We start from the raw sequence: 16,089 nt of genomic DNA, 5'->3' as shown, positions 1-16,089 counted from the left end.
GTGGTGGCATGACAAGAGAATGGTTTAGGGTCCTTCTACCAATTATCAGAGCGAATCGTCCATTCTAAAATCACAAAAATTGCACCGTACCTTCGTGGTACTCCATATTAGAGAAGCAGTCATACCATTTCAAAAAACATGTTTTTTTTTCCATCTACTTGCACAAGTTTTTTTTAAACGTGTCTGGCACATGTCTCTAGATGTCCAAAACGTAAAAAAAAAATACTGGAGGGAGTAACTCTTTTGCATTGAGTGGATTAACAATCCTAATCCCCACAGTCTGACACGTGTATCTAGCAACGGGGCATTAGAGAAGCCAAAGGCGCAGCCTGCGGTGCGGCCCAACTTTACCGGATTCTTTCCACTTCACCAACCGCGCGTGAGCGTGATTCCATACAATACTGCCACTGGATTGCCATATCCTGGCGCCCGCCGATGCGGCGAATCCACCCACCCGCCTCCGCTGCTGCTGTCGCAACTGCCGTGGGCGGGATGCTGTCCTTGGCGAGGCGGCCGCTCTCCGCCGCCGTGCCCGCCGGCAACCTTCTCGGCATCCACCTCTTCCAATGCCCCGTACGTATTCTTCTTCCCTTCCTCCGGTCCCTCCTCGGCCATCTACGAGCCACTCGCTCATCGTGTCCATTTCTTTCTTCCTGGAACGGACGGACGGACGGATTGGCGGCCGGAGCAGGACGCGGTGGGCATCGTGGCGAGGCTGTCGGAGTGCATCGCCTCCCGCGGCGGCAACATCCACAGCGTCGACGTCTTCGTCCCCGACGACAAGCCCGTCTTCTACTCACGCAGGTCGACTGTTCCATCCATCCATTGCCCCTCCACTCGTCTCCTCTCCTCTCCTCTCAATCAGATTGAGCCGGCCTCGCCCCTTCTGGAAAACATGCGCGCATAGTGGGGAATCGATATCCATAAGCGCCACGTATTTTCACTTAATTGCTTCCGCAGGTTCTGTCAAGAGTCCCTGTTTGAACACTGTCAAAAAATGCGATTTTCAATCAAAACTTTCTGGAATTCGATTCAAATTGCCGTTGCATTCACTATAAACCATGAGGATGAAACATTCGTGACTGTTTCCTGCACTACAATTATGTGCCGCAACTATCCCTTCGATGTAGTTTGCTTTTCTTCTTCACCAGTCTGAAAGCTTGTGTGCCTTTGCAGTGAATTTACATACAACCCAAGGCTCTGGCCTCGCGATGTGCTTCACACTGACTTCCTAAATTTGCAACACTGCTTCAATGCACAAAGATCGACTGTACGAGTACCTGATCTTGACCCCAAATACAAGATTGCAATCCTTGCTTCAAAGCAGGTTTGTCAATTTCGCATTACTTACTCCCCGCTGCCTTTGGTTCAGTACACTAGCTTTTGCTGAGAAACCGACCAGGCTTCAATACTACATTCCAAGTTATGCGTACTTCTCCCCATCATGTGCTGTTATATTGATAAGTATCTATGTTCCCCTCTTCTTCTAGGACCATTGTTTGTTTGACTTGTTGTATAGATGGCAAGAAGGCAGGCTTCCAGTTGACATTAATTGTGTGATAAGGTGAAGAAAATCCTTGGGCCTGTTTTGTGCTTACCAAAAATATGTCACTCCACAATCAGATAAGTTTTCATTTCCCCTACAGCAACCATGATCGACCAACAGATAATCATATAAGACGTTTTCTTGAGAGACATGCAATTCCCTATCACTACTTACCAACAACTCCTGGGAATAAACGAGAGCAAGAGATATTAGAGTTGATTGAAGGTACAGATTTTGTTGTGCTGGCAAGATACATGCAGGTAAATATGGTTTGTCACCTTGTTGTTTTTCCTTTTCTGGCTCCTTATCTCTTCTTAAGAATGGGAAAGATGGTATTGAGGACGGTAACTGGGGATAACTAGATCGCCACGCCTTGCGGGCTCTGATGTTTACTTTGTTTATTTCTTTGCTTGCCCTAATACACAGCTATTGTCAACTATATATAGCCGGCCAACTAAAGAGTCCTAATCCTAATCCAACTAACTATTTAAACCGAATACAACTCTATCTCCTAGCTGATTCTATCTCTAAACAAATCAAATCCTAAATTACCAAATTTATCTCCTAATTAAAAAAGGTAACCTATCTCCTAACTAGATCTCATGCTATACTGCACCCATATCATTTCCTTGCCATGAAACAGCTCATCCTCGAGCTGCGATAGTGACCATGGCTGCAACCCATGGAAACGCCAACGCTAATGAAAGTCTGATGTTCTTGTAAGGTTCCTTGTAGTTCTTGAACACGCCCACATTGTGAAGGATGGAGGCGATATCATCCTTGCTTCTTAGCATTAGGCATTGTTGGAGCAGCTAAGGACAGCTGAATTGAGAGTGACAATGCTCGAGGCTCTAGCAGTATCATGCATGTGACGGCATGTGTTGGTAGCACTATAGAAGGCTCTGGGTGTGTGGCCACGAAAGCAGATGGTAGCGATTCAGCTGGCACTTGATTACGGCGAAGCGGCTTGTGCTAATGTGACCATTGGAGCAGGTGGCAGCAGCATGTCCACTGCATTGGAACGTAATGCCTCCTGCTCCTTCAGTTTCATCAACAACACATCAATGTTGGCGTGGATCTCAAACATATTGAGCTGATCATCATCTGAGCTTGATGATTTGCCCTTATAAGGACCCGAGGTGGCTGAAGAAGTCAAACCTGAGGTGCTAAAATTCTTCTCCCATGCATCCTGACGAGCCTCGATTGCTTCAACTTTCGTTAAAAGTTTCTCCATCATCGTGTCGAGAAGTTATATGGTATAGGCATCATCACCCATGATGAGGAGTGCAAACCGGATGTGTGATCAACGATGATGCAAAGAGGTGGAGGAGCGATGGTTGCAGATGGCGTGGAGTAGAGCAGCGGCTGCTGTAGGGGAAAACAGAACAGCAACTGCGGCAGTGGCGATGTGAGGAGCAGCGGCGACAGTGGTGATGTGGGGAGCAACAGCGACAGTGGCGCAGTAGGTTGATGGCGGCGTGGTGTAGCAGGAGGGCGGCGGCGTGGAGGCGATATGGGAGACAGGCGCAGGAACATGACTTGTGATACCAAATATTGAGGACGGTAACTGGGGATAACTAGATCGTCCTGCCTTGCGGGCTCTGATATTTACTTTGTTTATTCCTTTGCTTGCCCTAATACACAACTATTGCCAACTATATATAGCCGGCTAACTAAAGAGTCACAATCCTAATCCAACTAACTATTTAAACCGAATAAAATTCTATCACCTAATTGATTCTATCTCTAAACAAATCAAATCATAAATTACCAAACCTATCTCCTAATTAAAAAGGTAACATATCTCTTAACTAGATCTCATGCTATATTGCGCCCATATCAGATGTGTGTGTGGGGGGGGGGGGGGGGATAGCAAGTGCTAGCATCGCATAAAGCATACAAGACTGAGACTACTACTAAAATATTTTCTATAGCTATAAAAGAGTTCTGCAATAGAGCTGACAAGCTATGCATATTTAAGAGTATATCATTGTTCTTTTCATCTCTATGGGGTGTGTGATGATCTGGTTGCATTAGGTGCATAGACTTTATGAGGTTAACACTTACGGACTTCTGCCACCCATATATCTGTGATCCATACATTTTTCCTTACAGATACTGTCTGAAAACTTTCTCAAAGCATATCATAAAGATGTTATAAATATTCATCATGGGCTTCTTCCATCATTTAAGGGAGGGCAACCTTCAAGACAGGTATTGAAATTGTTAGATTTGTGAACCTAACCTGATCTCTAGTTTTATTTTAAAAAATGATAATATGTAACATCTTTCAGGCCTTTAATGCTGGGGTGAAGTTGATTGGGGCAACTAGCCATTTTGTTACTCCGGAACTTGATGCTGGGCCAATCATTGAGCAAATGGTATTCATACCTTTACATACCAGCTAATTTAAGTATAAAATTGATGGATCACATCACTAGATGAAATTAGTGTTAAATATATGTGCCTGCCTTTGCCTATGTTAGTTTGAAATAATTCTCAGTTGGTTTCTTTTGCTGTGCTAGGCAAACAGTTCTTGTGAGCGCTTTTATTCTTTAGCACTACTACTGTCACATTTCTGGCCCCACATGACATCTACCATGCTAGACCACTTCCACATCATAACTTTTGCACCATTTTGCTGTGTAGTGAAGATCACACACGTGAAATTCTATTAAACCATCCCGCTTTTAATCTTGCCAAGACCAGTAGATTGTTTGAAATTTAGGATTTTTCTCTTCTTTTTTTCTTGTGATGCAGGTGGAACGAGTTTCTCACAGAGACACATTACAAAGTTTTGTTGTGAAGTCTGAGAACCTTGAAAAGCAGTGCCTAGCAGAAGCTATAAAGTCATACTGCGAGCTCCGTGTCCTACCATATAAACTGAAGAAAACTGTTGTATTCTGAGCCATTTTTTCTTATGGATTTTTGTGATGTGTATTATTTTTCCATAACAAGCAATAAATGATTCATTTTTCAATATTTTCATGATTGCTCCTTAGCACTGTGTGATAGTGCGTATCATACTCTGGTCCGGTGTTATGAGCATACTTGAGCAATACCAACATATTATTCATGGAACATATCTTCCTAGTAAGTATAAATTTTCATGACAAGAAAAACAATTTATATTTAGTGCATACATTGACAAGGCAACACCCTCCTGCAAAATTTTGATTTACATACTAACTGCATCAATTGAGTTTGAATGATTCTAGCTTGTGCCCTACTTGATCAGCTACATCAACTTGTTGAAGGAGGTTCTGTACACCATCAGCCCAAATTTATTTATTTGTGCTGCTGTCACACTCGAATTTAATCAGGCCTTGTGCTGTACTCAAGCCAAAGCAGCATGTCTTCTCTGGTGAACCTCTCTCTGGCTCAGTCCATGTTGGGAGCTCACTGTAGACACCATAAACCACACCTGCAACCGTTTTCAAGCATCAGGTCAGTATTGAGATTCATAAAACATCTTTTGGTACAAACAGCTGAGATATAAATTAAATCGCTCGTTTGTTAAACATTGGAAACTACTTTTGTTGTTTTTTGAGAGTGCACCTCCAACGAGTTTGCTCTTCAACTTGAGTATGACCTGAAATTATTCAGACTTGTTATTAATATATGACAGTGTAGTACAATATGAAAGTATTAACCAAAATTTACTACCATGCAGAATGAAGTTGCCCTACCTGTGACCTCTTGTTAACGTATACTGATACTCGTTTCTTGTGTAAACAGCATATGGAATGGATCTCAGCATTGTGATAGCAGTATTGCTGGATTTCTCACCTGTCGCTGCTGCTGTGAGTGTCATGAGATCACCAGGGCTGGTGGCATCAACCGCGCGCAGATCGGACACCCGGTCATGACCTGCCCCTGCGAGCTGCGCTATCTCAGCGCAGTGTGAAGCTAGCAGCTCAGCGGCTGACGCCATGGCTGCGGCCGTCTTGGAGTCGTGGCCGTGGCTGCAGAAACGGCGGCAACTGCGGCAGCCACTCGGGCCACGGACACCATGGCGTGCACTTGGGCCTTGCCTTTTTTTGCCGTGCTTGTGTTTGACCCGGCCTGTCTCGTTTTGCATCCAACTGCGCGATGACCACAGCATAAGTACAACAGTTGAGATGGAATGTTGCAGAGAATGAATAGCAGAAGAGAGATCAAGGGAGGCGTTGCTTACACGCTTGTGGTGGTTGGTGGGACGAAGAGTTCGCGGCGCGTGCTGGACGCCTGTACGCCGAGGCGAGCGAGGACGCGGCGGACTGCCTCACCGGCCTCCTGCTGCGCGCCCGCGTGCCTCGCGGCTCGCGTCCTCTCGAAGCACGGCGCTGGGGCGAGCGAGGAGGGGCTGGGGCTCGAATCGCGGAAACAGGGAGCCGCTCCGCGCCGTCGCCAGCCGCGCGTCTCTCCTGTCCGGCTGCACTGGCATCGTCTTCCCGCCGGATGGCCCCGGCCCCGCGTGCTGGCGCCACGCGCGCAAGATCAACATGCATCGGCCGTCTCCGATGCCCGGCGAAGGTGCAGGCCTACCGCCGCGAGGGAGGTGGAGGAACTGGTTCGAGCTTCGAACGGTCAAGCGCGATTGCACGAACGGCGCCGTGCGTGTACCAGGATGTGGTCCCTGGCGGCTTCTACAAGGACGTGCCGCGGCGGATCGTGCTTGGGGTGCCCGCCACGGCGGCGATGGGGTGGAGCGAAGCAAAAATCTCTCTTTTTTGTCTCTCTCTCTCCAGAGATCAAATCAGATTCTGAAATTTTTGTGTGATGCTGTGTCACTGCATTCCCCATCTTTCACAATTTTTTTGGGGATGTCGCACACCTGTGCCGCGGTCAAGTTGGGTTTTCCAGGTGACGGTGGTGGTCGTTATTTCATCTGCTGACCACCCCAAGCAGACATTTCTTCTTTTTCTTTCTCCCTGTAGAGATCGTACCTGGCTCAGAAATTTTGTATGATTCTTAGAGACTACATGCCCCGTCTCCATGTATTTTTCTGGGATTTTTTGAGCGCTTGTGCTCCCTGAAAATTAGGATCTCACGTAGCCGGTGTTCCTAAGCGGCGGCCATGGACTGGGATTTATGGGCACTCCCGTCCTTGGAGTACGTGAGAGCCGCGATGAAGGAGACGCTGCGGCTGCACTGGCCGGCTGGCGCGCTGGACTACTTCTGGGGCCGGGGCGGAGGATCTGCACGCGTGAGGGTCAACATCGGTCCGTCGTGGAGCCCGCGCTCTCCAACGTCGTCGGCCGGTTCTACTGGGCGCTTCTCTCCGTCGGTGAGGAGCTGGACATGGAGGAGGAGGAGGAGGAGGAGGCGCCCGGGTTCACGTCAGCAGGTTGCCCGCATGGCGGTTGACTCTGGTCAACACTTGTTCACTCTTTGCAGAAAACCCCTGAAACGGATCGTGATTATAATCGCGATCCAACATTTTGCATAAAACCCTCTATAGTCGCGACCCAACATATTTTCATAAAACCTCCTAAATTGGATTGCTATGCAACCACAGTTGAGTGAATCTGTCATCTGTGGTAAATTCCTAGGCTAGTGCTTTCCTGCTCTGCTTCTTGGGGTTGTTCGAACGGTTTTGCCGTTAGTCACTGGCTCAGGGCTACTTGCTGAGTTCTGTGCCAACACCGGGATCAAATTCAAAGCCCATTTTGCCTGAATTATAATAAGTTTGTTTTAGTTTTATATTGTAAAAATACAATTCAGTTTTGTAGAATTAATGGAATCTCTTGTTTTATCAAAATATGGATTGTGGAATTTTGTAAGTATAACTTGGTATGTGAATCATGAGAATTAGTTTTTATATTGTAACTATTTACTTTTTGTTTTTATAGTTAGAATTCATAATTAGAATAAAAAATAAAAAGAGCCTTAATCCTTCTGTAACCATACTCTGCTCTAATTTACATGTTACACCTACAGATGCCATCTGATTGCGAAGGCATCAAGTCTCCATGTAGAAAGAAAAGGTTGTTGTGATGTCGTTTCGCCGGGCCCACTTGTCAGCATCGTCGTCTCCGCCCGCACCGCGTCGACTGAGTCCGGATTGAGCTTGCGCCGCCGCCTCCTCGAGCCCGAATCCCAACCGAACATCAACCGAATCCGTCTTCCACGTGCTTATCCATCCCCCTCCTCTATATATGTGTGCGTCTCTCCTCCTTTTCATCTGTTTCCGCAGCCCTAGCTGCCGCCGCCAAGCTCCATTGCCGCATACCCCCCGAGCTTGCGTCACCGCCGCTCTGGTGCCGCTCCGCCCTCGCCGACTAGTTCATCAGCTTCGCAAGCTCGAGAGCAAGGCCGTCAACCCCTTCCTGCCGCCTCTCAACCATCGGAGCGCCTCCCCGACGTCAACTCGAGCGCCACCATCGCCTTCACCGCCGTCAACCACCCTCCCGTGCCCCGCCGCCAAAGGTATGCGCCAAAACGGGTTTGTCGTTCGCTCCTCTTTCTCCCCAGCCGCTCGCCGTCGTGAATCGTGCCCGATGACGATGTTTTTGCCGTTTTCCGGCGATGTCCGAGGCAGCGCCGCCGGCCGCCCGTTTTCCCCCTTTTGTCGTTGGTTGTCCGATGTATTGCATGCGGTCGATATTAGAAGCCCTGATACCCCTTCACGTTTTAAATCTCAGCTGTCCAATCTAGATCGTGCACCATAGATTTAAATGCCCTAATCCCAGTCAGCCTTGCCACGCATGCACCTTTGTCCCACGTGGCGCGACCACGTCACCCTTTTTAGCCCAGTCAGCATGCTAACACAGTAATTAGGATTTTTAATACAAAAATAATTCCTTTATTCTCTAAAATTAGGTAAATTTACATATAGGCCCCAAACTTGTCTGTTTTCACAATTATGCCCATGGTTAGTACTATTATTTTACTTTTAGCCCCTAAACTTTTGTATAATTATAAATAGGTCCCTAAACTTTACAAATAAGTTCCTATAATTTTCTATTTTTACAATTTAGCCCTTGTACTTTTTTCAGAAAAGCCCATATAGTTTAAAACCCTCATAACTTTTTCATACGAGCTCTGATTTAGACGATTTTTGCGCTCCCACGATCGTAGCAGCGAGTACTATCCGTTAGTAATCTTTTTATAGTGCATTGCTACTGTTTTGTGTACTGTTCTTAGATATTTGTATTTGTTTATTTTTGATATGCGCGATTGCTATAGGAGATGAGCAGTGTGTGAACCTGCAGGACCAGACATTCGAGGAGTTTGAACAACCCGCGGTTGAAAGCAAGTGTCCTTACTCACTTTGATCTCATTGTAGGAAATTATAGCTTTTATTTTTTTTTATAGATGCATGCTTGTCAATATAAATCTCATACTTAGGATTTACTAGTACTTTTCCTATTGTCCTTGTCGCATGTGTCATAGTTTGAGTGTTAAGGGTAGAAATGCTTAGTTGTGCTGTTAAGTCAGGTGGGATAAATATTAATCTGAATAATGTTCTATGCAACATGAACTGGTTCGGGTAATTTTTGTAGCAACTTTGATCATATATATCTAGGCAGGTTGGTTTGATTGGTATGGCTGTTGTATGCGTATTAGGTGATATGCAAGTATCTGCTGTAGATCCTAAGGACCGGTTTATGAAGCCTGTAACCCGGCATAATATCGCAACCACGAGGCTTATATGAGTACAGTCTGGCTAATTAATTAGATGTACTTCTTATTCTGTACGCACCAATGGACGGTTGAGTGGTACAAGAGGAGGCCTATGCAATTGATGGAATCCCTGTTAGCAGTAAAATCTTAGTGGGTGCATATGGATTTGGAGGCATTTTGTAAAGGCCTTGTAGTGAGACCTCGGCTCTACACCCCGGAAGTGTAAAGCAAAACGAAAATCACAACTCGTGGGTAAAGTGTGCAAACTCTGCAGAGTATAAAACTGATCGATCAGCTGTGCTCACGATCAAGAGCAAACTTGGACTTCTTCATAATTAGTGGAGGATTTTGGATGGTTGGTTTTGGATAGTCAGGTGGTGGAACCCCGATGAGTTGGTAGCCGGATACGGGATATCTGGTGAGTCTGGTAGTCGGATGGAATCTGATGAGCTGTCTCTTTAATGTTGGTGTCGTCACACATAGTAAATAGATTTGTTATGTCTTTTGAGTCCTAGATTAGATTGGCATAGTTGCAGTCAACCTGAGTCAAGCTTTTTCTTGTCTTAAACCTTTATGTCATGTTTTTTCACACTTGCTGAGTACTCCATGTACTCATACTTGCTTTCTCCCAACCCCTTGATGCTGCTCAGAAGGTGAGGATTTCGAGGACATCCCGGCCGATGGAAATGAGTTCTAGTCGAAAGAAGATGTCGATCTGAAGACTATGTTGTAGGCTGGTGCTCCCCTGGATAACGTATGTGGATGCATGAAAGACCTGCTATCGCTAGAAGTTATCGTAGTGTTTTCTTTAAGATCTACGGGTACTTTTGTAATGAACTTTATCGTTATGTAATAACACTGTTAGAAACTTGATCCTGATATACATGTGGAATGCATCTGATTTGTTATCTTGAAAATCAGGTGTGACAGTTGTGCTGAAAAAAAGCTCAAACGCAACTCCATTCAGAAACACGCGGGATCTGAAGAGGCCATGCCAACACAACAGGGTAAGTTGCTCTATCTACCGTCCCTGAAGAACAGTCATGGTCATGGTGTTTCTTGAGTTCTCAACGTCTCCTGGTCCTTTATCACGACCTCTCTCTGCTAAATACGCAGGCTGATCCGGCGTTGGGAGAGACACGCTCCCGTTCTCCAGGATGGACACGACGGACGACATGAGCGGCCTAGCGTTCGGGTCGTCCTGAACGCACAGGAGCCCGACCTGGATGCAGAGCAAGACCTGATCCAGTACACAGCCCGCGATGGATGAGTCTACCAGGTCACTTGTGTTGCCGTCCTTCCATAGCTTCCATGCCTGAAACAATCAATTCAAATCAACTATATATTTTTTCTTCCAAGACTTGAGATCAGATAAATCATTGCATGCATGGACTGCACTCCAAGTGTTCCAGACATGCTTTCACTCCTGACAAATTCAGAAATGTTTTTGCTGTATACTTACATAGGCTACAAGGCCCGGAGACCCCATGATGTCATCCGTAGAGCTTATCTTGACACCGCTCACAATCTCTAAGAGCAGGACGCCAAAGCTGTACACGTCAGACTTTACCGAAAAGACGCCTTCGATTTGATATTCAGGAGCTATGTAGCCACTAGTAAGACCATAAAAAAAAAAAATCAGAATCGTTACATGCTAATCAGTTCAGATCATGAGCTAAACTGAGCAATAAGAAGACATATTCAAAGTGGGAGTAATACTCACTATGTCCCGACGACTCTTTTCGTATTCGCCTTTTGCTGGTTTTCACCGAAAATCTTTGCCATACCAAAATCTGCTATTTTTGGTCTCATCTCTGCATCCAGCAAAACGTTGCTCGCTTTGAGGTCCCTGTGTATCACTGTCAGTCTTGAATCTTGATGGAGGTAAAGAAGTCCCCGAGCGACGCCTTTGATTATCCCGAATCGTGTCGGCCAATCCAGCAATGATTTCCTTTCGCTATCTGCATTGAGCAACAATACCTACCATATGGGGATTATGTTTGCTTCGACGTGACATTTTAGCAATCTCAGTTATGATGAATGAAACACACCGAAAAGGATAGCATCCAGGCCTTTGTTAGCCAAGTACTCATATATCAGCAACCTCTCAGCTCCCTCGGTGCAGCAACCGAGAAGTCGTACCAAGTTTCTGTGCTGCAATTTGGCAATCAAACTAGCTTCATTCTTGAACTCCTCTATCCCTTGTTCAGAATCCTTGCTGAGCCTCTTGACAGCAACTTCGCGACCACCTACCAACGTTCCCTTCCGAGTTGTAGGACAACAAGTGAGATTTCAGTATAATTCACTTCATGAATTTCTGCTCGAAAAGCCTACTATTGAACAAAGTTACCTTGTAAACTTTGCCAAACCCTCCACGTCCGATCATACATGTTCCCGAGAAGTTGTTTGTCGCCGCGACGATATCACTGAATTGTATGGATGGGAATTCAAGATCTTCAGTACGATTCCCTTCTCCAAGTTCACTTGAAGTACGCTCACTACCGGGCATCAGCTTCTTCTCACTTTCATTGCTTCTTCTCTTATCTGCAAAATTGGTGTTACCAGCATTCCTCTTGTGATAACATATATGCAGATTAAACACAAGAGATACATAATCGCACCTCTGGACTTACGAAACCATACAAAGAAGATGCATGTGAGCATCAAAACACTTGCCAGCACTGGGAGTGCAATTTTCAAAGTATTTGTCCTTGCCTTTCGGCCTGCACAAACACAGGATGAAGTTTGATGAGCAATTGCAAGAAGACGCTTCAAGATATATGTGAGCATGGTGTGCCCGCGTCATCTTGTAATGGCAGAAAAAGGAAAAGAAAAATTGAACCTGCAGGAACCCGGAGGTAGAACGTGTCGGCAGTCACGCCCCAGAGCGCGCCGATCATCTGCGTGTCGACCAGCTCCCCGGCCCACACCAGGCACCGCGCGATGTCCCCCTTGGCGCTGCTGCTGCGCAGGCTCGCGTACGCGTACGCCACGCATGAGCAGTTGCGGAGGCACTCCGCCGCGCACTCGTTGCCGGAGTTCATGTTCCCGAGGAGCACGAACTTGTCCGGCACCTTCATGTTCGGCATCGCCAAGAACTCATCCCCGCCGCCGCACGGCGCCAGCGCCTGACTTCGCCGGCACCCCAGCGAGAACGTGCCGCCGCTCCACTCCTCGCGGCTCGTTGGCTCGAAGCCGTCGAGGCACTTGCACGTCGCGGCGGCCTCCGTGTGGTCGCAGTAGCCGTAGGGTCCGCAGCTGCCGTAGGGGCTGCACGCGCGGGACGGCCACGACAAGAGCGTGGTCCACGCGGACGCGTTGCTGCTCCAGCTCAGTAGCTGGAACTTGCCGGTACTGGTCACCACGTACCGCGTCGGTGGGGCGCCGTCGGAGACGGAGAAGGTCGTGTAGATCTCGTCCTCGCTGTCGACGACGGCCACGTAGATGACCGTGCCGGTGGTGGCGTGGTACTTACTGATGCTCATGTACCCCGTCCACACAGTGCTGCGCCAGTACGGGCGCGTCCCGTTCCACAGGAGCAGCTGCAGCGACGTGTCCGGGTCCAAGCCGTACGAGAAGCGCCCCGTAGAGGGGTCGCCGGGGCCCTTCCACGACACGATGCGCACGCCGTCGCGCGTCCGGTAGCGCAGCCCGACCTTCATGCCGGGGATGAGCGTATCGGTCAGGTGGTCGAAGCTCTGCCACAACGTGGTGCCGTTCGGTGACCGGAGGACGAGGTTGCCCGTGTTCAGAAGCACAGCCGTCGAACCACTCGACAATGAGCTCGCGGTGGCAGTGACGTTCGTCGTCCAAACGACGCGGCCACCGGCGTCGGACAAGACGAGGTTAGAGTCGTTGGCCAGTGCGAGCGACGGCGCAGAAGAGGAATTACCGGAAGGCTCGTCGACGATGACCAGTGCATCCCGGTTGGCGACCCAGACCACGGTGCGCACGGGGATGTTGTTGTACCATATGCCGATGTACTGCCTGCCCGGTGTGGAGTTGGAGGGGGAGAAGAAGCCCAGGGCAAAGGCGCCACCGTCGGACACGACTGTCTGTCCGGGCAACAGGGACTCGCCGTGGGACAGCAGGTCGCCGGCCGGTGAGCACAAGTGCGGCAAGAGGAGGAGGACGGCGGCCGTGATGAAGGTGGAACGTGACCAATCCATTGTTCAGGTCATTCAGTGCGGTACAAAAACATGGCAGTAGTTCAAGGTGCACACATCTCCTTGGCTCTCCGGTACGGTGCAAATGAAGTACCTTGAGACCTGGCCTGCAAAACATCGAGACAGAAACTATGGGTTCCCTTGGACTAGTCTCAGCATTCAGATTTTCAGAGAAGGTCGGAGGTTGACACTTGGGCAGTTGGCGTCAGAACGACGCTTGGTAGAGGTGCTTACATCTACATGTTGGATTAAGAAACGGATGGACAAACTAGTCTTCTCTGTATGTGTCACGCGCAATGTAATCTTCACCAACAACTACATTGATTTTCTTGTGCTTGGTAAGAATGGTGGGTGTGGAACCACGATTTCTGTCATATGATTTTAAAGTTCTTGATTTTTTCAACTACACAAATTTTCTTCAATGCTATGCTTCATACACGTGCTCTTCCTTTTACCTATGGTAGTTTACTGAATATGTCTATTTTTTTTTAACACCGGATCCTCTTCCCGGAGCCTTCATTGGAGGCTTTTTGATGGGGAATGCGACCCCGGGGGATCGAACCACGGCGGGCTCGGCTCACGCCTGGAGCTCTTCCTTTTACCTATGGTAGTTTACTGAATATGTCTAGTTCACACTGAACTTTTCGTCATTGTTGTGTTTTCTAAAACTATCAAGAGGTTGAAACGCCGGAATTTTTCTAGAATTTTATTAAATTTGAACTGTTTCCCATCAAATCTCTTTAGAGTTTTAGTTTTCTCCTTTCCAAGCAGGGCATTGAAGCTGAGTATGAATGCATGCTCTTCGCATCAGTCAACGTTCTTTTCTCATACTGAATGCCACACCCTAATGTTGTCCAACAGTGACATTCTGAATTTTAATAATTGCTCTCGAGTTGTGCTGATGAATTATTTCTTTCTTTCAGGAAGTACCCGCCGATCTCCATTGCAACACGAAAAGGAAACACCATCAATTAATTAATTTGTTTAATTCAAAATCAATTAATTAATTTTGTTTAATTCAAATTCACTTATTTGAGTTTCTTTTATTGATCATGCGAGGTAACAGACAATATCGTCATAGCTTATTGATGTTGTTAACGAAGCCAAAAGTGGAATAGAAAATTAGTAACGAAAAAATGACTTTCAAACCAAGAATGATGAATGGCCCTTTGTTGAGCCATATTTTTTAAAGTGCCTGATACATCAACATTTTTTTTATCGCCCCTCTATATTTGTGAGGGTCAAGGTATTCACGGAATTTTCAATATTGTCTCTTATTTGATCCATGTCATTGCTCCTCTGTCCATAATGCCCAGAGTTATTGGAGGTTGGAAGTGTGGTGCTTCTATTCTCCAAGGTGAACACAACAGACGACATAAGTGGCCTGTCATCTGGGTTTTCCTGAATAAACAACAGTGGCATATGATTGCAAAGCAAAACTTCATCTAGCAAACAAGTATCCGTAATAGATGGGTCATCTAGCAAACAGTGCCATAGTAAAGAAAAGAAACTCAATGAAATGGCTTTGAATTAGATAAAATTAATTAATTGACGGTGTTTCCTTTTTGTCGTTCTTGCACCAAAAACTGATGATCAGTTCTTGAAAGGCAGCAATAATTCAGCGGCACGCTTAGAGAGTGGTTATTGGATTTCGAGATTGCACGGTGGACAACGTCAGGGTGTTGACATTCAGCTTCTCTTTTGTTTCGGGACAACATTCAGGGTGAGTGCAAACTAGTTGGTCGATCTGAAGAGTATGCGTTCATATGCAGCTTGAAAGGAAGAAGCGAACATCTTGGGCTGTTGACCATGTACTACACGGCAACTAAAAAAATAGCTCTTCTGGAATGGTAAACCATGCGTAAGGCCGAATGATTTCTGACGCTACGAGGTCCGCGCGCTCAGGCGCTTAGATTTTCCGTCACTAGTATTGATCAATGCATAGCGGCAGTGACAATTCCATCCTAACTACCGCGCGGTCCAACAAGAACAGCAGAAATGTCAAAACAAAACATAGTCTGAACTTGTAAAAACAAACCCACTGGACTTCTAAGCTTCTGCATTATTTTACCTTCTGCGTTCATAATCGAGTCTTTTTATAGACGAAGAAAATATAACTTTCGATCTCTATACTAATATGATGTCATGGATATTTATATAGTTATTTTATAAATATGAGCATTGTGCCGAGTCTGGGACTCGAAACCAGGTGGGTAGCTTTCATAATTGAGCCTGCAGAGAGCTTTCCTGGGTACTGGCATGATCCTTTTCCGTTTGGATTGAGGCAACGTAGATGCGTCATAATTTCTTAATTTTCGCCCATCCCTTTTGTAACATGACGTCGCCGCGATTTTTTTTTTCAGTCAGAATCAACCGGGAGTTCTTCTCCCCGTTTTGTCAGAAAACAAACACTTCGTTATCTTTGGTTATGTATGCAGATAGTTCAAGAAAATTGTTCCTAGATTGGCCAACAATGGCTACATGGCTCCTGAGAATGCAATGGAAGGCGTCTTCTCCATCAGGTCTGATGTCTATAGCTTTGGTGTACTGCTCGTGGAGGTTGTAACGGGTAAAAATAGAAGTGCTATTAATGAAATAATGGGTTTTCCAAACTTTATAATCTGTGTGAGTTCATGCTTCTTTGTGAAGTTGCAAATTAAGTAGAGTCTAGGGGTTTGAAACTTTTAAAGTTACTATCCAACTGATTTTGGTTTGGTTCAGGCATGGAATGTGTGAAAACAAGGGAAGGCAAAAGATTTTGCAGACCCA

At 46.5% G+C, this 16,089-nt stretch overlaps 3 protein-coding genes across 4 annotated transcripts; 1 reads left to right on the top strand and 2 right to left on the bottom strand.

Annotated features, from left to right (window-relative positions):
* Window positions 1–347: 347 nt before the first annotated feature.
* Window positions 348–4,528, top strand: LOC133901645 (formyltetrahydrofolate deformylase 1, mitochondrial-like). 2 transcript variants are annotated; one of them, XM_062343079.1, is made up of 8 exons: window positions 348–573; window positions 692–804; window positions 1,177–1,327; window positions 1,491–1,564; window positions 1,647–1,806; window positions 3,662–3,760; window positions 3,841–3,927; window positions 4,307–4,528. In XM_062343079.1, exons 1-8 carry the CDS (start codon window positions 436–438, stop codon window positions 4,451–4,453), a joined length of 969 nt encoding a protein of 322 aa, XP_062199063.1. In that variant the 5' UTR covers window positions 348–435; the 3' UTR covers window positions 4,454–4,528. The 2 variants fall into 2 exon arrangements, with proteins under 2 accessions (XP_062199063.1, XP_062199064.1); XM_062343080.1 differs by having other exon boundaries at window positions 431–573; window positions 692–800.
* Window positions 4,529–4,771: 243 nt separating this feature from the next.
* LOC133901646 (uncharacterized) lies at window positions 4,772–6,399 on the bottom strand. Its single transcript, XM_062343081.1, has 3 exons — window positions 5,336–6,399; window positions 5,081–5,138; window positions 4,772–4,970 (listed from the first exon to the last, which is right to left on the bottom strand). The coding sequence occupies exons 1-3, from the start codon at window positions 5,649–5,651 to the stop codon at window positions 4,946–4,948; spliced, it is 399 nt and encodes a 132-aa protein (XP_062199065.1). The 5' UTR covers window positions 5,652–6,399; the 3' UTR covers window positions 4,772–4,945.
* A 3,694-nt stretch (window positions 6,400–10,093) lies between these two features.
* LOC133901887 (G-type lectin S-receptor-like serine/threonine-protein kinase RKS1) lies at window positions 10,094–13,604 on the bottom strand. The gene is made up of 7 exons (XM_062343423.1): window positions 11,997–13,604; window positions 11,776–11,877; window positions 11,505–11,698; window positions 11,206–11,416; window positions 10,878–11,115; window positions 10,617–10,767; window positions 10,094–10,469 (listed from the first exon to the last, which is right to left on the bottom strand). The coding sequence occupies exons 1-7, from the start codon at window positions 13,321–13,323 to the stop codon at window positions 10,176–10,178; spliced, it is 2,517 nt and encodes an 838-aa protein (XP_062199407.1). The 5' UTR covers window positions 13,324–13,604; the 3' UTR covers window positions 10,094–10,175.
* Between the last annotated feature and the right edge of the window lie 2,485 nt (window positions 13,605–16,089).

This window comes from Phragmites australis, chromosome 20 (genome assembly GCF_958298935.1).
Source record: "Phragmites australis chromosome 20, lpPhrAust1.1, whole genome shotgun sequence".
Classification (NCBI taxonomy): Eukaryota; Viridiplantae; Streptophyta; class Magnoliopsida; order Poales; family Poaceae; genus Phragmites; species Phragmites australis.
Note: the sequence above shows the minus strand (reverse complement) of the source record. Positions and strands in the feature narration are given on the sequence as shown.